Source organism: Ursus arctos, unplaced genomic scaffold (genome assembly GCF_023065955.2).
Source record: "Ursus arctos isolate Adak ecotype North America unplaced genomic scaffold, UrsArc2.0 scaffold_7, whole genome shotgun sequence".
NCBI classification, from domain to species: domain Eukaryota; kingdom Metazoa; phylum Chordata; class Mammalia; order Carnivora; family Ursidae; genus Ursus; species Ursus arctos.
The window spans coordinates 52,292,924-52,314,479 of NW_026623089.1; the positions used below are offsets into that span (position 1 = coordinate 52,292,924).

The window sequence follows — 21,556 nt, forward strand, 5'->3', positions numbered from 1 at the left end:
TTCCCAAACCTGGGGAGAGATTTAGACATTCAAGTTCATGAAGCTAATAGGTCACCACAGAATTTCAATCCAAAATGATTATAATGAAACAGACTAAAATCAAAGACAAAAACAAAAATTTAAAGTAGCAAGAGAATACAAATTTCTCATATAAATTTACCACTAAGGCTATCAGATGAAATCTCAGCAGAAACCTTGCAGGCCAGGAGAGGATGGAGTAATATATTCAGATTGCTGAAAGAAAAAAACCTGCCAACCAAGGATACTTTACCTCACAAATTTGTCCTCGCAAAATGAGGAGATAAATATGTTCCCCAACAAAAGTTGAGAGACTTCATTACCACTAGACCTGCCTTTAAAAAGATGTTGAAGGTTCTTCACACTTAAGGGAAATGACACTAACTAGTAACATGAAAATACAGAAAACACTGGTTAGGTAAGTACGGAGTTAGATCCAGAATACTCTAATACTGTAATGCGGTGGTGTGTTAACCACTTAACTCTAGTATAGAAGTTAAAGGACATAAGTATTAAAAGTAGCTATAACTACATTAATAATGCATACACAATATAAAAAGATGTATATTGTGACATCAGAAACAAAATGTTGGGCGGGAGGGGTAGAAATTTTGTACACAATCAAAATTATTTTAAAATAGACATATCTGGAAGATGTTTCAAGTAAGCCTCATGGTAACCACAAAATAAAAAGAGACACACAAGATAAAGAAAAGGAAACTAAAGTGCACCCCTTAGCAAATCATAAATTCACAAAGAAATACAGCAAGAGAAGAAAAAAGAACAAAGGAACTACAAAGAAATCCAGAAAACAAGATAGCAACTCTAAGTCCTTACCCATCAATAATTACTTTAAATGAAGTGGATTAAGTTCTCCAAACAAAGGGCAGACAGTTAGTGAATTCATAGAAAACAAAACCCAACTATATACTGCCTGCAAGGGCCTCACTTTAGGTAAAGGGAACACATAGGTTCAAAGTGCAGGTTTTCAGAAAGATTTGACACAAATGGAAACCAAAAGGGAGCAGGGATAGCTATACTTGTATCAGATAAAATGAACTTTAAGTCAAAAACAAACAAGAGACCAAGTCATCATATAATGATAAATGGATTAATTCATCAAGAGGATATAACCGTTAAATATACGTGCATCCAACATTGGAACACCTAAGTATATTAAGCAAATACAGATCTGAAGGGAGTAAGTGACAATACATTAATATTAGGGGACTTCAGTACTCCATTTTCAACAATTTTTTATCTTTATTATTTTTGATATATGTCTTATAAATAACATGGTTTGATCTAATCTGAGAGCATTTTAGTAGAGGAATTTTGTTCATTTAACTTCATTGTGATTTATTTGCTCTTTCACCTCACGTTTCTATGCTTTCTTGCTATTTTTTTTCTTTTAAACTTTGGTTCTAGGCATTGCAGTTTTCTTGGAGCTTTGGTAGCCATTTGTATTTTAGAAGTACTCTTTCTCCTTTTTCTTCGAGTCTCAGGCAGTGTTTTGGTTACCCCCTGAGATATTTACGTTTCAAAGACATGGTAAGATTTACATCTTCAAGGGACCTAGAAAGAAACTCTTAGGAGTATTAGTGCCTTTTGGATGGTTTTGGCAGTCCCAATTAAAATGTGATTAGAGGAAGCACCCTAAAAATAATTCTCTGGGACTCAGGGTCAAATGGGGCCTCTTTAAGGGTTGGAAATGAAGGAGGGGGTAATTTGGGTCACTGTAGTTATGGAAATGATAAACCCGTTGGACCATGCCAATTTTGCACAGCAGGACATGGGCTTTATCTTAATGTTATCTATTCACTGTGAGCCTTAGCAGTGATCACTGTGATGGAAGGATGGGCACGGAGAGCCAGGCAATAAATAGGTGAGAAGAGGGAGGGCCCTGGTATGATTACCGGTGTTTCTAGGGGACTTCTCCTTCCCCTTTCCTTCTTCCTCCCCACTAGAGGGCTCAGTCACCCAGTCAGCTATTCCACTGGTGGCAGGGATGCCTCCTGAGGTGTGTTTCTCGATTCTGCCCTGTTGAGGGTAAAACTTATGGGGCTCAGGACCTGTAGCATCTCAGAGGAAACAAGCACGTAGCCTAGATAGATCTTCAAGAAAGTTATGGATTTTAGGGTCTTTAGATAATACCGTCCAGTTGACACATTTTGACAGCTGTGACTAACAATTCACAGCCCTTTCAAACAAATAAGAAAACCTGCAGTAGCCAATTAGTTCCCCTCTCTGTTTCCTGCTACATAAAATCTTAATGGTTTGAATTTCAGTTAAGGTATAGTTTTCTATCTCAGTTTTTACTTCTTGATTTTTCTTTTTCTGTTACCTTAATCTCATGTGTTACTGCCAGAAAATTTTGGATGACATCACTGTGAGCCCTCTTCATAGGTGGCTGCTTTTTTTTTTTCAGGGTGTCCCAAGAGACCTCTCCATGATTGAGGTCTCCCTCCACTCAGGTGATATGCACAGGGTCTTTGGGAAAAGCCCCTGGGCCTCTGAAGTGTGATACCAGAGTCTTGGCATGTTGGTATACATGACATTGGATAACATCCAAGAAGCGTCCATGGGGTTTAAAGAGCTGGTGTACCTTCTCGGGGTTCTTAGGAGACTCTGGCTGGCACCAGATGTTCAGGACATTTATATTTATCCGTTCATTTTTTTTTTTTTTTTAGCAACATCACACCAGGCATCAGACCCATAATATCTCATTGGGTCAGTGAATGAAGAGCAACAGCAGTAAGTGAAGTAGTGATGCAAAGACCGTAGGCCCGTTGTATTTTTCCTCTGGTTGTGCCACTGGTTTCCATTTGCAAGGCTATTTCGCTCTTCTGGGAAAGGACATATAGTCCCGGTATGGCCCACCGGCTCCATGGCTAAAGGTGGAGGTCTCCCATCCTCACTAATGGCAATCTTTGCCTTGTGCCTTTAGCCTAGAGCCTCTCCTCGGGCAGTGACCAAAAACCTTGCAATCCAATCAACTCCTTAACTCGCCTTGGCCTTGAGGCTCAGAGTACCCTGATGCGCACTGATAGTCAATTAAGGCCCTTGTAATTAGTAGGCTAATAGTCTTGTTAGACCAGATGGCTTTGATCACGCTGCTCTAGGGACATAGTTGGATTATTACAGCAGCCCTGAAGTTTTTGAGTTGGCTACCCCAGGCAACACAGGACTGAAGGCAATAGGAAAAAGCACATGGTAGCACGTGACAGACACCCCCCCCCCCCCGCCCCTTCCCCAGCAAGCAGTACTCATTTCTCAGATGGTGTTACCTACTGAGGTAGGTAGGTAGTAAGCAAGTTGCAGGTAAAGGGCATTCTGCTCAGTTAACTGCACAGACAGTTGTGCATTTCTGCTGCCTATTGTTTTGCTCAGGCCTTAGCTTCGGCATTGTAGAAAGTAACTCAGTTACCTAGAAATGCCGTGGGGGCACTCCTCCGGGCCCGGTGAGCTTCCCACAGGCATCTCCTCTTTCCAAAACAATGTTATGACTAGACCAACCCTGTGGTTCTTATAATAATTGCAAGATGCCCTTCAGCAACAACCATCAGGAAACTTTGAAAAAATAAAGATTTATTACTTAAAAGACCTGGAAATTACACAGCACACCTAGGCCCACACAGTGAGCGAGGTTACAGGTAGAGAGTGCCAGAAGGTACACTCGCCTGGGGTTCTGCTTTTATTGGACTTGAATGTGGGGGCCTAGGGTTTCACAGGCTTACTATTCATTGGTGAATTTAAAGCATAAGAGCCAGGGGGCGCCTGGGTGGTTGGTTCAGTGGGTTAAGCATCTGCCTCTGGCTAGGGTCATGATCTCGGGGTCCTGGGATTGAGCCCCATGTTGGTTTCCCTGTTCGGTGGGGAGCCTGCTTCTCCCTCTGCCCCTCTACTGTGTCCTGCTTGTGCTCACTCACTCTCTCTCTCTCATAAATAAATAAAATCTTTAAAAATTTTTTTAATCGAAAAGCAATCAGTCAATAAATAAATAAGAGCCAGAATTTTAAAGTGTGGGGAAAAGACAAGTGGTCCAAATGGTTAGTATCAAAATCACCCACAATCTCTAAAACAAAGGAGCCTCAGGGCAGAGAAGTGGCCCACCTCTGTCTAGTCGTGTAGCTGGCAATATAGCTGTTTGAGATAGCCCTCTTTGAAGTGCATGCCTTGGCCACCAAAGCTTAACACACTTGCATTACAAAAAAGAAAACTGTCAGAGCTTATAATACAGATACCATTTGAATTAAATTATAAGTGTGTGTATCTCCGGGAGTGGGGGCAACATGACCTTTATCCAGGATGAAGTCATCCATTTCTTTTGATGTTTTCTATTAGAAGTTGAGAAATTTAGCTTCCTTTCACTTTCTTCTCTCTACTCATTTTTTACAATTTTAATAATCTGGCATTTTTTAATTCCATGTTATTTCTTTAAATGACTTTACATATTTTCTCTTTCAGGGATATTTCTTACACTTCATTATTACGTATTTTACATTTGGGCAGAATAGCCAAGAGTGCGTGCACTAGTGCCCTGCCTGGTTTTGAATTCTGGCTCTGTGACCCTAGACACACTGTACCTTAGTTTACTCTTCATTAACAAGGGATGGGTATAATAGTACAATGTCACAGAGCACTTGGGAGGATTAAATAATTCATATAAAGTGCCTATACATAATAAATGACATTTAATAAATGTCATGCCAGTTGCCATGGTTATTATTGTATTAATAACCGTTATTTAAGCTTAACTCTGTTACACTGATTTTATTACTCAATTTATTGCTCACTTCTTAATTGATTTCATCTTCCCTGTCTTCATTTCTTTGATTGATTTTTGTTGTTGGCTAAAGAATTTCCTCAACTGGGAATTGCAGACTTTTTCTTAAAGGGCATGATAGATATTTTAGGCTTGCTGGCCATGACAACTACTACTACTAAACTACTAAGGTCTCCGTTACTACTCTTCAGCTCTGCCCTTGTAGCTCAAAAGAAGCCATAGACAGTGCATAAACCAATGCTAGCCAGGAGGGCATAGTTTACCAGCACTTGCTCAAGACTTTTGTTTCTATTTTTTGTGTAATCTTATTAAGGTATGTGGATTATACAATTTCAAAGCCCTTGCATGTCTGAGAATATCTTCGGTCACTAATGTAGGTAAATATGACTTCACGTGTATATAACTCTTAGATGACAACGGTTTTCTGTCACGATTTTATGGAACTTGCTCTGTAGTGTTCAAATGTTGCAGACAATTACAATACAACCTAATACTTCTTTTTTATGATAACTAATGTTTTTTCTTCCTGGATGGCTGAGGATTTCTGTTTTCTTTATCCTTGGCATTTGTCATTTCACCAGGGGAACTACTTTTCTATTCTGTGTTAAAACAACAAGGCTAAGGAGAACTAGATTGATAGACCATGAACTTTGGCTACTTCAGATTGCCTTGTTGTCTGTTTTCATCCACTAAGGACGTTTTCTGTATATATAGTATTCCAAAAGTTAGCAATGAAAATTTTTTATTTTATCATTTTGAATTGCATATGATGTGATATGGTATTTTAAGTGGCAGAATGTTTACTATTTTGTATTATATACTTCAGTTCCTGTTTAATGGAAGCATACAGCTGCATAACCACAGAAAACATATTCAGGAGGGGCAGCTGGGTGGCTCAGTCAGTTAAGCGTCTGCCTCTTGGTTTTGGCTCAGGTCATGATCCGCAGGGTCATGAGATTGAGGCCCACATCCAGCTCTGTGCTCAGCAGAGAGTCTACTTGAGATTCCCTCTCACTCTCCCACTCCCTCCCCCCCACCCTGCCCTCTCTCGCTTTCAAATAAATAAATAAATAAAATATTTTTTTAAAAAAGAAAACATTCGGGAAACAGCCTAATTAAATTAATCTTGTTTGAGCATATTAAATTATGAAATGAGGGGCGCCTGGGTGGCACAGCGGTTAAGCGCCTGCCTTCGGCTCAGGGCGTGATCCCGGCGTTCCGGGATCGAGTCCCACATCAGGCTCCTCCGCTATGAGCCTGCTTCTTCCTCTCCCACTCCCCCTGCTTGTGTTCCCTCTCTCGCTGGCTGTCTCTCTCTCTGTCAAATAAATAAATAAAATCTTAAAAAAAATAAATAAATAAATAAATAAATTATGAAATGATAAGGAACTAAAATTTATAGTAGAGTCAAAGTCATACGGTTTTTTAAATTATAATTCTAGCACAACCCACAGAAAAACCCTTGATTTTAACTTTCATAACACAGTATCTGTTATTTCACAGTAACTGGTTATGAACCAGTTATATTAAATATTAATATTTATATATTAATATTAAAATATTAAATTTGCCATTCCATATCTTGTATTTCAAGAATAATTGTTTGCCCGATTTCAGAGCAGAATGTAGTTATTATCATCAACTCCATTGACTTCAGATGGCAAGATTTATAGTGGATATTTTGGTCAGCAGATAATTCTATAAGACAAAGATGAGGGGAAGTCTGATGGTGGGACTTCTGAGTTGAAGCAGAAAGTATAATAGTTAAATTTTTGAGCCACTGATATTCTCATTATGCCCTGCTTCATAAATATGCCTTTATACTCAGTTAACTGTGTATAAAAATTAAATGTAAAATACATAACTTTATAAAAAGTTTTTCTTGACTTTATACTTATCTCTTGTCATTCTTCAAGTCTTTTATATTTTTCAAATATTTGCAGCCTTTTTTATTAGCTATCATGTTAACATGACACTTGTCATGAAACTTAGAAAATGCTGAAAAAGCTAACATTATCGTATTTACTTCCTGTAAAATACTTACTAAGAGAAATGAAATCAGACAAGGCAACTTACTGATGAAAAAAAAATCAATCTGCTGCTGCTTAAGTGTGTTTAAAATAATTCTTAGGATATTTTCATTTTGTATAGCACCCTTATTCTAAAGTTAAGTCATCCCAAGGAAATCCTACAGTATATTGTGCTATGGGAACTTTTCCCCACTTCTCTGTATAAAAGAAAGATTTCTTTCAGACTGCATATAACCATCATACCTAGAAGAATTCAGGGAGGGGGTACTGTTTTGAAATCCAGTCTTACAGATTTTTCTCCCCTCTTTCCCCAAGCCTAATATTATATAGAAAGCAAGACACTAAGCCTTCATATAAAAGGAATGCTAGTACGTTAATCAGCAAAGAAGCAATCCTGTTGTTTCTAGAAAGGATACGTCATTCCAGAATTAACTACAGTTAGGATATTCTGCATTCATATGAGACATTGACTGTACCCCAGGGGAGGGCTGTTGAGTGCTGAATTCTGGAAGCAAGTTCTGAAAAACCCTAATAGAGACATGATAATATGTTTTTATGTTTTCAGAAGGCCATGATTGAGACGAGGAAGCAGATTTATGTTTTTATCTTTGTAGAAAATTAAGCCAGGACAGTTTGTAGGAGCTACACAAAATTAGATTTGTATTCTGTATGAGAAGAAAAGCTCAATACAGCCAACAATGGTTAGACTTCAAAAGTGGTGACCTCTGTCTCTCAGAAATAATCAGAGGCTATGTGATCATCCTTACAAATTCAGTAGGCAAGTTCCTCATTAAATAGAGGTTCACCATAATCTAAAGTTTTTTTTTCTAACTCAGAGTTCTCTGATATTGCATATTAATTACCTAATTTATCCTGTAACATCATTTTTAAAACAAGAATAGTGCAGGTAGGAATTCTGTGGTAGGAGAATCAAACCAACAGGAAATAAGAAGCTAACCTATTCATGTTTTTGTTTATTCCATCAGTACTACCAAAAAAAGTTTTAAGGCATAATGACTCATGTTGGAAGAGCCAGAATTAGAGCCCTAGTCTTGTGCCTTCTCTATTAAAAAACGGTAAAGTGAAACAGTCATGAAAGTCTTGAGACAGCTGGTGTCATTGCTGTCTGATTATTTGACTTACTACACATAGACAAAGATGCTTTTTTTCTTATTACTAAAATGAAGCAGAAAAATCTGTTGTGCTTCCAGGAACAATCTAGAGTCGTTATTGTTATCAGTATTGTTAGTGATAGAATAATATAAACACAGATTCTTAACTAGAACAGACCTAATGCATCTCCATTTTCTAATAGCAAAGATTGTCATGGAATTCTGAGCAAAAGATGTAAAGTAATGAATTTTGTATAGAATCTTACTGTTTTAATCAGTTCCAACATATGCTATCATTTTGGAAATCATTGTACAGGAGGTAGATAATGTTGTTAACACAGTGGGGGAAAACTTCACTCTTCACTCTGTAAGTAGCCTTGGATTCAAAAGAATTCCTCTGTCAGTTCTTTTCTGTTTAAATAGGTTGTGAGTTAGCAGAAATCCTGGACACCTTAAAGCTTTCCAACAGCTAGATTTAAAAATTACACTGAGGGACATCTGGGTGGCTCAGCTGGTTGAGCATCCAACTCTTGATTCTGTGTTTTCTTTTAGGAGTTTTATGGCTTTAGGTCTTACATTTAGGTCTTTAATCCATTTTGAGTTGATTTTGTTTATGGTGTAAGAAAGTGGTCCAGTTTCAAGGCAACTGGGTAGCTCAGATGGTTAAGCGTCTGCCTTTGGCTCAGGAAATGATCTCCAAGTCCTGGGATCGAGCCCCACCTCAGGCTCCATGCTCACCAGAGAGTCTGCTTTAGGATTCTCTCCATCTGGTCCTCCCCCTGCTCTCTCCCTCTCTCTCAAATAAATAAATAAATCTTTGAAGAAAAAAAAAATATATATATATATATATATATTACTCTGAAGCCTACATTTAAAGGGAGACAGGGAAGAACAAGAGAACATGATCAGCAGATGAAGACTGAATAGGCTGAGAGAACTACTCCTGGAAGGACCTTTCCTGCTAGACTGGTGAGACCTACCTGAGAGCGTGCAAGGCTGCTGCCCTCACTTGCCTTATCGTGACCTGCGTGCATAGAAGCTCAGCCTCTAGAGTAGTGTCAGTGCATATACTTTAAAGAACACTCTGCGTAGCTCCATATAGAGCAAATACTGTGTTTGAAAGTAAGCCGGGATCAAGAGATACAGAAAGCTCAAAAAGTACAGGATGTGCTTTGTTTGGTAAAATGAATTTAACCTTAGTTGTAGGAGGACATACAAACTACGATTTGCTAAAATAACTCAGTCATTTAAATGAAGACTGTGTCTTCACAAAACTCACAGGACAGTAAGAATAAAATATGATGATAAAGCTAAAATTTTAAGCACTCTGCACCCTCTGTAATCAGGAGAGATAGGGAATGGGAATGCTGCTTTAATTCTCGAGCTTTAATTCGACATACTGACTGGCTCTTGCCAAATTTATCCCTGTTTCTGTTCATTAGGACTGTATTCCTCCTGATACCATCTCCTCTGCCACTGCTTCCTTTCTCCTTCCTTTTACTTTAAATACTGGCTTCCAGCTGCCCTCTACCCTTTCCTCCACCTTCTCCTCAACCCTCACTTCTCTCTGGGCACCCTCACTTCAGGCTCTGTGTGCCAGCAACTGCCAGCTTTCACCTCTCACCTTTCTTGTCTAACCTATAGACCTATGTTTCCCACTGTCTTAGCGTTTTCATCTGAATAGGCTGTGGACCCTTTGAATTCAGCAGGTCTTTTATTTCTCAACCCTTTTACATCTGTTTTAGCTCTCGGTTAATGCCATTCAAGCTATCCAGTAGCCTAAGGCAGTCATGCTGTCAGCCTTTTTTACTCTCTTCACAACTAATTAATCATTAAGTTGCATAATGCCGCCTCCTTATTTCAAATTTGTTTCTTCCTCTCCATTACAACTGCCATCACCTCATTCACATTTTCAACCTTTAGAAGAGCTTCCGTGATCTTCTCTGAAGCTGGTTCTTCTTTTCCAACTCATTCTTCAATTCACGCTGTAGCCAGAGAAATCATTTAAAAATGCCAGTTTGATGGTGTTACTCCCCCACTGAAAACTTTGAGCAGCTCCATATTTTCTGCCGTTGTTACGATCTCAGGTATCTACAAGGAATAGACAAGTAATGTATTTGAATGAAGTGGGCCAAGTGCAAGACAATAGGGGAGAATAGGAGAATGCATTCCTGCCTAAAGCAATGCATATTCAAAATTTTTAAAAAGCAGGTGACAAACCTGAGAATCTTATGTTGTGTATGGGTTTCCAGTTAGTGCAGCCAAGTCTAACGTAGGAACATGGCATATGCAATGTTTCTCTTATGTCAAGTATGTCCTTGAAATGAACAGCTTGGAACTCAGCTATTGCAGAGACTGATGTAATCAGTGAGTCATGTTTTGTTTTTTGCTTTTTGTTTTTCTAGGTTAAAACATACCAGAATAGAGTATGTGTTTATTATTGTTCAGAACAACTGTCTTCCTATTGGATGCCTTGGAGCATAATGAAAAAGTTTATTGCCTTTGGAGTCAGCATTGACCTAGGTTCACTTACCATTTCTGCCACATATTAGCTCTGCAATTTTGAGCTAGTCATTTATGGCTTTGAACCCCAATTTCCTACTCTGTTTAAAAAATAGAGAAATGAAATCTCTCAGGGTTAAACATACAAAATCAGATAATTATCAAGCTTTAAATTATTGAGCTCAATGCTTGGCATAGTAACTCTTCAGTAAAAGCACCCAGACAAGTAGGAAAAATTTAAGAAGTGACAGTAAGTATACAAAAATCGAATTCCCTAGCTGTATCCTTTGCAACAATTGTACTTGTGACCTAGAGAATCGCAAGCTTGTTGGAAGCCATTATCAAGTGAGGCAGGGAATTGGAAGCTGACAAGGACATGATTCACCCAGGCAACTAAAAACCAGGAGCTCAGCAAGCTAGCTAGCTAGCTGAAAATGGAATTTAACGCTACAAGATATTACTACTGACAAATTCATGAGCAAGATGAGAATATGGATTCTCTATAACTGTGCATAATGTACTAAGCCCTTTTTAATTTTTTTGTCTACATATAATCTTTAAATTTTTTAATAAAAGTTATGTTAACGGAAAATTTAATTCAATAGTATTAGCATATATAGGATATTTTATTTTGGTTTATTCTCCACATCTATATAAACTTGAAGTACCAAAGGAAGGAAGTAAATAACTTTGTTTTCTTTACCAGAACATTTAGTATGGTAAGGAAGAAAGGACATTACATTTTATTCTACTGTACAAGTATAGTAATTATATTTGTATTTTACTGATTGATCTAGGAACTCTAAAACATCTTAAAGAGTTTTTACCATTGAGTTAAGGGAAAGAAAATATATACACCCATCGTCTCAAGCTTTGCATTTTTCACTTTATTTTTAAAGTCAGCTTTATTTTGGCATTTACATATACTTTGCTCAGTAATTTGTGTACCCAGCTGACATGGTTGAAATAGGGAGCTGGGTAGAGCTACCTGTATGCTTTTCTGCCTATAGATCGTAACCTGATGGCTGAATGACATCTGCTGAACTCCTGATTGCACTTAAAATGGAGAGACTAGAAAGACCAAAGTAGAAATCTAGCTGGGTTTTTTTTTTTTTTTAAGATTTATTTCTTTATATTAGAAAGAGGGAGCGTGCACACGTGTGGGATGTGTGTGTGTGTGTGTGTGAGAGAGAGAGAGAGAGAGAGAGAGAGTGGAGGAAGAGGCAGAAGGAGAGGGAGAGAAGCAGACTCCGTGCTGAGCCTGGAGCCCCATGCAGGCCAATCCCCCAACCCAGAAATCACAATCTGAGCCGAAACCCAAGAGCCAGGCGCTCAACCAACTGAGCCATCAAGGTGTCCCCAAATCTAGCTGGTTTAAAAAGGCGAGACAAAGACTTAGAGTTTCAGCCTCTTTGCAGCAGTGTGTCTCACCCCAAGCAGACTTTCATGCCCAGATAAATAATGCTGTATTTAAGTAACAGAGAAATATTAATATGATACAGTTAAGAGGATGATTTCTAACAAAGCAAAGCTGAAGTATTTAGGAGATTAGTGTTGAAACTCAAGAGACAAGTGCTATCTTTACTGGCCATGGTCAAGTTTCTCTTTTGATGTTAAGGAGTTTTGCTACAAGTTGATCTAGATAAATATGGTGGCATTCTGTGACTTGATAATACTTTGTTTAACCATCTGTTTTTCTTAAAGGAATGATTTTTTATTTTTTGTCAATGCCTTCTAAATACTTTTCTTTCTCCCTCCTCTTCTCCTCCTTCCCTCCTATCCTTCCTTTCTACTTGCAGCTCCTCAGAGAAATTTTGAAATTGCCTTCAAGATGTTTGACTTGAATGGAGATGGAGAAGTAGACATGGAGGAGTTTGAACAGGCAAGTTGTCCTGGAAAGTTCCTATAAGTACATTAATATTTAATACATTTTCATGTGCCTTGGAATTATTTTGGTCCTAGTCAGCATACTCAGATGCTACCTAATTTTTGAAGTGCCTAATGTGTCATTTTAAAAAAATCATCCTCGGGGCGCCTGGGTGGCACAGCGGTTAGGCGTCTGCCTTCGGCTCAGGGCGTGATCCCGGCGTTCTGGGATCGAGCCCCACATCAGGCTCCTCCGCTGTGAGCCTGCTTCTTCCTCTCCCACTCCCCCTGCTTGTGTTCCCTCTCTCGCTGGCTGTCTCTATCTCTGTCGAATAAATGGATAAAATCTTTAAAAAATAAATAAATAAATAAATAAATAAATAAATAAATTTAAAAAAAATAAAAAATAAAATAAAAAAATCATCCTCACTTAACAAGTGGGTTTTGTTTGTTTGTTTTTACTCTAAGTGTAAGGAATTATTTGAGCATATGATTAAGGTCAAAGTTCTTCTGATTCCCCAACATGGATTAGACTATGATGCTGAGAGGAAAAATTACAGCTGTTCAATCATGTGTTTAGTTGATGTTTGTTAAACAGCTCCTTTGTGCCAGGTAGTTCCAGAATATAAGGATGTTCTGAAAGGATTTCTATAAGAGAAGGAAAAAATATACCATGCCTTTGACTGTAGCAGGTCCAAGCCATAGCTGTATACAGTTTCTGATGAATCCTAGGAAGAGATTACATTTCCGTAAAACTTCTAGCGTTGGTGGGCCATGATACTCCTTTAGATACAATGATTATGATTGTCAGAATGGCTTCAAAACAAAACAAAAAATACATATATATGGGTATGTGGGAGAAGGCATTTTGTATTTAAAGTAAGGAATGTGGCAAAAAGGAGATGGGAGAAAGTATGAGGTACAGTATATCTTTAAATAAGAAATTCACAGAGATAAATATTTTTAAATACCTGGAGACATTTATTCAAATCTGCACCTTGTGTCCATCTAATACTTTCACTTTTCCGTAATCCTGCACTTTACTGGTATTGCCAGGTGGCCTCAAATGATTATACATAGAACTAACTTATTTTGTATTTTTAAAATTTTATTTTATTTGGGGGAAATCAGGATAATTTTATTTTCATTTGTACTTTAGTTGAGAAACACTGAATCTCCTCCCCCCTGCCCCCCGTTTTTCTTTTCTTTTTTTAAGTTTTTATTTTAATTCCAGTTAACATACAATGTGATTTAATCTCGGTGTACAGTATAGTGAGTCAACACTTCATATGTCACCCTGTGTTCATCACAAGTGCATCTTTAATCCCCATCACATATTCAACCCATCCCTGGGTTTTATTTTATATAAAATTAATTTTATTTTTATTAAGATATTATTGACATAACATTGTGTTAGTTTTAGGTGTACAATATAATGATTTGATCTGTGTATATGTTGCAAAGTGATTACCACAATAAGTTTAATTAACATCCATCACCACACAGTTACTTTTTTTTCTTGTGATTAGAATTTTTAAGATCTACTCTCTTAACTTTCAAATTTACAATACAATACAGTGAACTGTAATCACTATGCTGTACATTACATCCCCGGGACTTATTTATCTTATTTATCATATAACTAGAAGTTTTTACCTTTAGACCACCTTCACCCATGGGGACCCCCTACCTCTGTCAACCAACAATCTCTTCTCTGTATCTATGAATTTGGCCTTTTTAAAAAAATTCCACATATAAGTGAAATTATACAGTATTTGTCTTTCTCTGTCTGATTTATTTCATGTAGCATAATGCCCTCAAGCTCCATCCATGTTATCACAAATGGCAGAATTGTCTTCTTTTTTAAGGCTGAATAATACTCCATTATATATCTATAGATATTCCATTATATCTCTAGATAGATAGATAGATAAATATCACATTTTCTTTATCCATCTATCCATTGGTGGACACGGACGTTGTTCCCATGTGTTGGCTATTGTAAATAATGTTGCAGTGAACATGGATGGGTGCAGGTATCTCTTTGAGATAGTGATTTTGTTTCCTTCTTATAAATACCCAGAAATGAAATTGCTGGATCATATGGTAGCTCTATTTTTAATTTTAAGGGGAAGCTCCGTACTGTTTTCCATAGTGGTTGCATCAATTTACATTCCCAACAATAGTGCACAAGGGTTCCCTTTTCTCCACATCCTAGACAACACTTGTTATTTTTTTGTCCTTTTGATAATAGCCATTCTAACAGGTGTGAGGTATTATCTCATTATAGTTTTGATTTCCATTTTCCTGATGATGAGTGATACTGAGCACTTTCCATGTACCTGCTGGCCATTCTGTATGTCTTCTTTGGAAAAATGTCTATTCAGATCCTCTGCCCATTTTTTAATGAGATTGTTTGGATTTTGTTATTGAGTTATATGAGTTCTTTAATATTTTGAATATTATCCCTTTATCAGTTATATGATTTGCAAATATTTTCTCTAATTTGGTGGGTTGCCTTTTCATTTTGTGGATAATTTCCTTTGCCATTCAGAAGCTTTTTAGTTCGTCATCCCACTTGTTTATATTTGCATTTGCTTTTGTGTCAAATCCAAAAAGTCATCACCAAGACTAATGTCAGGGAGTTTACCACCTAGGTTTTCTTCCAGGAATTTTATGGTTTCAAGTCTTAGATTCAAGTCTTTAACCCACATTGAATTAACTTGTATAGGGTATGAGATAGTGGTCCAGTTTCATTCTTTGCATGTGGCTATCCAGTTTTCTCAACATCATTTATTGACGAGACTGGCTGTTCTCCATTGTATATTCTTGGCTCTTTTGTCATAAACTAATTGGCCATATATGTGTGGGTTTATTTCTTGGATCTTCATTCAATTCCACTGATCAGTGTGTCTATTTTTATACCAATACCATATGGTTTTAACTATTATAGTCTTGTAGTATAAGACTATATTTGAAATCAGGCAGTGTAACGCCTTTAGTTCTTCTTTCTCAAAATTTCTTTGGCTGTTCAGGGTCTAGGTCTTTTTTATATTTTCAAAAACCAACTTTTGGCTTTATTAGTTTTCTCATGGTTTGTGTGTTTTCTAGTTAATTGATTTCTACTCTCATTTCTTTCCTTCTACTCATTTTAGGTTTCTTTTGCTCTTTTATAAGTCTCTTTTTTTTTTTTAAGATTTTTTATTTATTTATTAGACAGAGATAGAGACAGCCAGTGAGAGAGGGAACACAAGCAGGGGGAGTGGGAGAGGAAGAAGCAGGCTCATAGCGGAGGAGCCTGACGTGGGGCTCGATCCCATAACGCCGGGATCACGCCCTGAGCCTAAGGCAGACGCTTAACCACTGTGCCACCCAGGCGCCCCAACTCTTTTATAAGTCTCTTAAGATAGCATGGTTGATCATTGTTTTTAGAATTTTCTTCTTTTCTAATATAAGCACTTAATGCTACATTTCCCTCTAAGTACTGCTATAGAAGCATCCTATAAAATTTGATATGTTGTATTTTCATTATCTTTAAGTTTGAAATATTGTCTACTTCACATGTGACTTCCTTTTTGACCTATGAATTGCTTAGAAGAGTGTTGTTTATTTTCCAAGTTGTCAGGCTTTGTTTCTTTAGTTATGTTACTGCTACTGATATCTAATTTAATTACATTGTGCTCAGAAAACATACTCTGCATGATTTAATCCTTTTAAATGTATTGAGTCTGGTTTTACAGAACTGCATCTGATCTATCTTGGTAAGCATCAATGTGTATTAAACAATGTGTATTCTGTGGTTTTTAAGCGTAGTGTTTTTATAATTATGAAATGTCACTGTTTATCTTTGGTAATACTCTATCTTAAAGTCTACTTTATGTGATTTTAACATAGCAATTCCGGCTATGCTAACTATTTGCATGGTCTGTCCTTTTTTTTCATCCATTTACTTTAAGTATATCTGTGTCTTTGTATTTAAAGTGCATCTTTTATAGACAGCATTAGTTGGGTCTTGTTTTTTTATCCATTCTGACAGTCTTTGCCTTTTAGTTGCAGTATACATAATCTACTTAGAATTAATATTCACATGAAATGTAGAAACACTGCTGGGGCACCTGGGTGGTGCAGTTGGTTAAGCATCCATCTTTTGCTTTCAGTTCAGTGATCTCAAGGTCGTGAGATCAGTCTCCGCATTGGGCTCTGCACCCAGCGTGGAGTCTGCTGAAGATTCTCTCTCCCTCTCCCTTTGCCCCTCATGCTCATGCTCTCTCTCTCTCTTTCTCAAATAAAGAAATAAATCTTTTAAAAAACGTAGAAACTTGCAACCATAAGGTTTTATTTACCTCTTTTCCATCCTTTATGCTATAGTTGTTTTGTGTATCACATCTACACACATTATAAACCTTGTAATAATTTTTGTAATTTTTGCCTTAAAAGTCATATATTTTTGGGTGGGGGAATGGGATAGGCCGGTGATGGGTAGTAAGGAGGGCACGTATTGCATGGTGCACTGGGTGTTATACACAACTAATGAATCATCGAGCCTTACATCAGAAACCGGGGATATACTGTATGGTGACTAACATAATAAAATGAAAAATCATTATAAAAAAAAAGTCATATATTTTTTAAAGAAAATAAGACAAAAATTGTTTGTTATATTTACTCACATATTTACCATTTCTGCTGCCCTTCGTTCCTTCCTGAAGATCCTAGTTTCCATATGGTATTATTTCCTTTCAATTGGAAAAACTTTTTTTATTCAAGGTTTATTCATTTATTCTAGAAAGGGGAGAGAGGGGCAGAGAGAAAGAGAGAGAGAGTCTTAAGCAGATTCCATGCTGAACGTGGAGCCTGATGCAGGGCTTGATCTCATGACCCTGAGATCACAACCTGAGCCAAAACCAAGAGTCCAATGCTTAACTGACTATACCACTCAGGTGGCCCATAAAAACTTTCTTTAGCATTTCTTGTAGTGCACATTGGTTAGTGATGAATTAATTTATATCATCATTATTTTGGGAAGGAAGTTCTAGATCTAGAGTTCTAGATGTAGATGTAAAATTCTCAGTTGTTGTTTCACTACTTCTGATTCCTTTTTTATTTTATTTATTTATTTGAGAGAGAGAGAGGGAGAGAGAGCAGAAGCAGGGGGAGCGGCAGTCAGAGGGAAAAACTGGCTCCCCACTGAGCAAGGAGCCTGATGTGGGACTCTATATTCGATCCCAGGACCCTGAGCCAAAGGCAGATGCTTAACTGACTGAGCCACCCAGGCATCCCCTTCTGATTCCTTCTGATTAAAAGTCTGGCTGTTTAAATCATTGTTGCTCTGTTTATAATATGTTGTTTTCTCTCTCTGCTTTCCAGATTTTCTCTTTAGAATTCATTTCTAGAAATTTGATTACAATGTTCCTCAATGTGATTTTCTTTGTATTTATCCTTCTTGGTATTTGATGAGCTTTTGTATATATAATTTTATGGTTTTTATCAAATTTGAGAAGTTTTTGGTCATTATGTCTTAAATTTTTTTTGGCCCCATTTTCTCTTACCTCTCTCTGACACTCCAATAACACAAATGTTAAGACCGTATGTGATATTGCATCACAAATCTCTAAAGCTCTATTATTTTTTTTCAATCTCTTTTGCTCTCTGCTGTTCAAGCTGTAGTTTTTGTTGATTTATCTTCATACTCACTGACTTTTTCTTCTGTCAATTCTTCTATTAAGCTAATCCAGTAAATTTTTTATTTCAGATACTACATTTTTCAGTTCTAGAACTTCCATTTCATTTTTTTAGTTTTCTTTCTCACCTGAAATATCCTGTCTTTTCCTTATTCACAAGTATATATTACACTCTTGAAATTATTTATTTTAAATTCTTGTCTACTAATTTCCAATATCTGGGTCATCTTGGGATTGATCTCCTTTAATTGCCTTTTTCTCTTGAGGATGAGCCAAGTTTTCCCATTTTCTTCATATGTTAAGTAATTTTGGATTTTTGTCTAGATATTATGAAGGACATGTTATTGACCTTAGATTTTGTTATATTCATCTGAAGAGTATTAGTGTTTTATTTTAGCAGGCAAATAGCTCAACTGGATTTGGCTAGAATTTATATATGGAATGTGGGGCTCCCCCTCTTTGGCTTTCTCCTTTTCAGGATTTCCCCCTCACTTTCCAGTGGTTGTAATTGCTCCAAATTCTGTCCTTATGCTTTTTAAGCCAGAGAAACTGAGAGCACTGATCCTCGTCATAGACTGGGGACTTCCTTCACCTCTCAGAAGCAAAATAGCCATACTCGTAGTACAGATACTAAACACTAGACTTGAATTTAGAGCAGATGGGTCTTGGGGGCTCCTGAGTGGCTCAGTTGGTTAAGCATCTGACTTCGGCTCAGGTCATGATCTTGGAGTCCTGAGATTGAGCCCCGTGTCAGTCTCCCTGCTCGGCAGGGAGACTGCTTGCCCTTGCCCCCTGCCCCCCTGCTTGCACATGCTCTCTCTAAAGTGAATAGAGCAGATGAGTCTTATTTCTGTCCCCATTTCTGCCCCAAGTCATTGGTGCTGACATGCAAAATGACTTGGGGCAGTCGCTTCACCATTCCATTCGCTTGTTAGAGAAGGGAGTGCTGTTTCATCTAATGTGATCCCTTGATAACTGGCCTTCTTAAACTGATAAAACTTCTAATATTGATCACAAGGAATCTTGGTGTAAAAACTCTCTTAGACCAAAATCTAAAATATAAGGTAGCTTATGAGCAAATGGCTCTCTTTAGAAGTTTCTCTTCTTCATCTTTATACATTTACATTCTTGGGAAATAAAAGAATTTATTAAGTTGAAAGTGCTGTAGGCTTCCAAACATTCAAACTTTGTGCTGACTTCCCAGGTATACAGGTATTTTCTTGACAGTGTATTTGTCAAGCTCATAAAAAAAGTTAAACAGAAGCAGGAAGAGGACCTCACATATTTCAAAGTCAGTGTTGCGTGAAGCAAACTAATAACTAATATTACTCTTTGATTCATCTTTTTCTAAAATCACTTTGATCGTGCATAAACACATATTACTAAAAGGCATTAATCTACAGTTAATACTCTGTGTGAGTTTTCTCCGACCTTTCTATCACACAGATCCTTTCTCTAACCCATTTCATAGCAGATGAAAGCAAAAGATCATAGCAAAAGATAGTTACAAAAAAACCACAAAACCCTCATAACTGTTTGGGCTCTGTTCACCCAATGCCATGACAGAAATGGTTTTTTTAGTATGAAAGTATGAGAAGTAGTAACTCATTTGTGAGACAGAAGAGGGATGAAATTTTAGTCCAGAGATCTTTTGATTTTCTCCACAGCATACAGCATATAGTAAGCATTCACATGACTAGTTGCATTGATGTTTGGATTGATTCTCATGTTACACCCTTAACAAATTATCATATAAAAATATTTTAAGAAAATATTGGGGTGCCTGGGTAGCTTGTCGGTTAAGTGTCTGCCTTTGGCTCAGGTCGTGATCCCAGGTCTCAGGATCGAGACTGCTTCTCCCTCACCCTCTGCCTCCTCCCCACACATGCTCACATGCTCTCACTCTCTCTCTCTCTCTCTCTCTCAAATAAATAAATAAAATGTTTCCCAACTGAGAAATTCTGAGAAAACATTCTCTGATACATACACGTACACAAGATCTAGTGATACGTGCTTCTTTAAAAGTTTTTAAAGAGCACTTATTATAAACAGTAGTTTATATATATAATGGGGTAGTATTTAGACTATGCTATTATTAATCACTAATGAAAACAATACGGCATTAGTTAATTTTCTCTAAACTCCTTTTTCCAAGTCACTTACACACACACACATTCCCAGCACCACACTCTTGAAGGTAACACACAGTTTCCACCATAGGAAGGATATAAGCTGCAATATTTATAGCTATAGGTGAAATTTAAACCATGGCAGATTCTCAGTACTGGTTCACTGCTATTAGAAATTCTTCAGTACTCACAATTAGGCAGGTAAATGAATTGTGTATTGCCTTCAAAACAACAACAAAAAATGTTCTGATTATCCTGTATTCAATTTAAAGTCTAAAAATCTTCGACCTAAAGAATTAAAAAATCCATTGTATACCTGTCTTTCAAATCTCTATGTGCATAAGAAACAAATGTCGACTAGTCTTATTACTGTGACAAAACATGAACCCCAAAGAAATCATATCAAAACTACGTGTGATACTAACTTAGAGTTACAAGGAGCCTTAAAGATAATATAATCTGTGACTTTTCTAGTGAGACAAGTAAGGCCCAAAGAGTTTCAATGACCTGCATAAATTCTGCTCTCATAAAATCTCTCTCAGAACAACAGAATCAGACCCCATGTCTCCTGACTCCTTGTCTCATGTCTTTCTATTATATACTACTCCACTGTTTATACAGCCATAGACTTGACTTAAATCTTCTTTACGGTCACAGAGAAGAAATAAAATACATGAAACATTTAACTAAGGTAAATCTGTAGTTACAGCTCTTACATTTTTTAAGTGTTTACTGTTTTCTAATTGGCAGTTTAAAAATCATTACTCACAAAGCTATCTGTATTGTTTATATAACACACCTTTATTATTACATATCCCAATTTTACATATCCCATATTATTACATATCCCCCTCTTTACATATCCCAATTTTAATTATTCTGAATAGTTGCTTTTTAGCTTGTAAAGTAGAAAAAACTGCAGGAACTAGTAAAGAAAAAAGCTGTAACAATCATAGACTTACTTCAAAAAGCTCATTTATATAGTTAGGCCATAGTTCCTGGATCCAAAACTTACCCTTTCTCAAAAAGCTCATTTAAAACTTCTCAAACTTCTCTTCTGTTAAGAGTCTGATTCTTTGTTTTGGCTCGGGTCATGATCTCATGGGTCATGGGACCAAGCCCAGTATGGGGCTCCATGCTCAGGGGAGAGTCACCTTGAGATTCTCTCTCTCTGCTTCTCACCCAACTCACACGCGTGCTCACTCACTCACTCTTTGTCTTTCAAATAAATAAATCTTTTTTAAAAATAATGAAATAAAACTTCCAAGGATTAAACTAATTTCCCAACTTTTCTTGAGGATTTATTTCATAGCAACTTTGTATTTAGTGTATCATTCTAATAAATGTGTTATCTCCCTTAGATGTCAGTATTTACCTATAGCTATGCTGCCTCTTGTCATAACTAGAGAGTCAGTAGTTAGAAGCACAAAGT

General features: G+C 37.1%; 1 protein-coding gene across 2 annotated transcripts in view; it reads left to right on the forward strand.

Moving 5' to 3' along the window:
* The window catches only part of MICU1 (mitochondrial calcium uptake 1), a 234,931-nt gene that overhangs the window by 141,832 nt on the left and 71,543 nt on the right, over nt 1-21,556 (forward strand). For both annotated transcript variants that reach the window (XM_026504432.4, XM_048218843.2), the window contains exon 7: nt 12,248-12,330. In XM_026504432.4, coding sequence (XP_026360217.1) covers nt 12,248-12,330 — 83 coding nt within the window. The remainder of the gene's footprint in view (nt 1-12,247; nt 12,331-21,556) is intronic.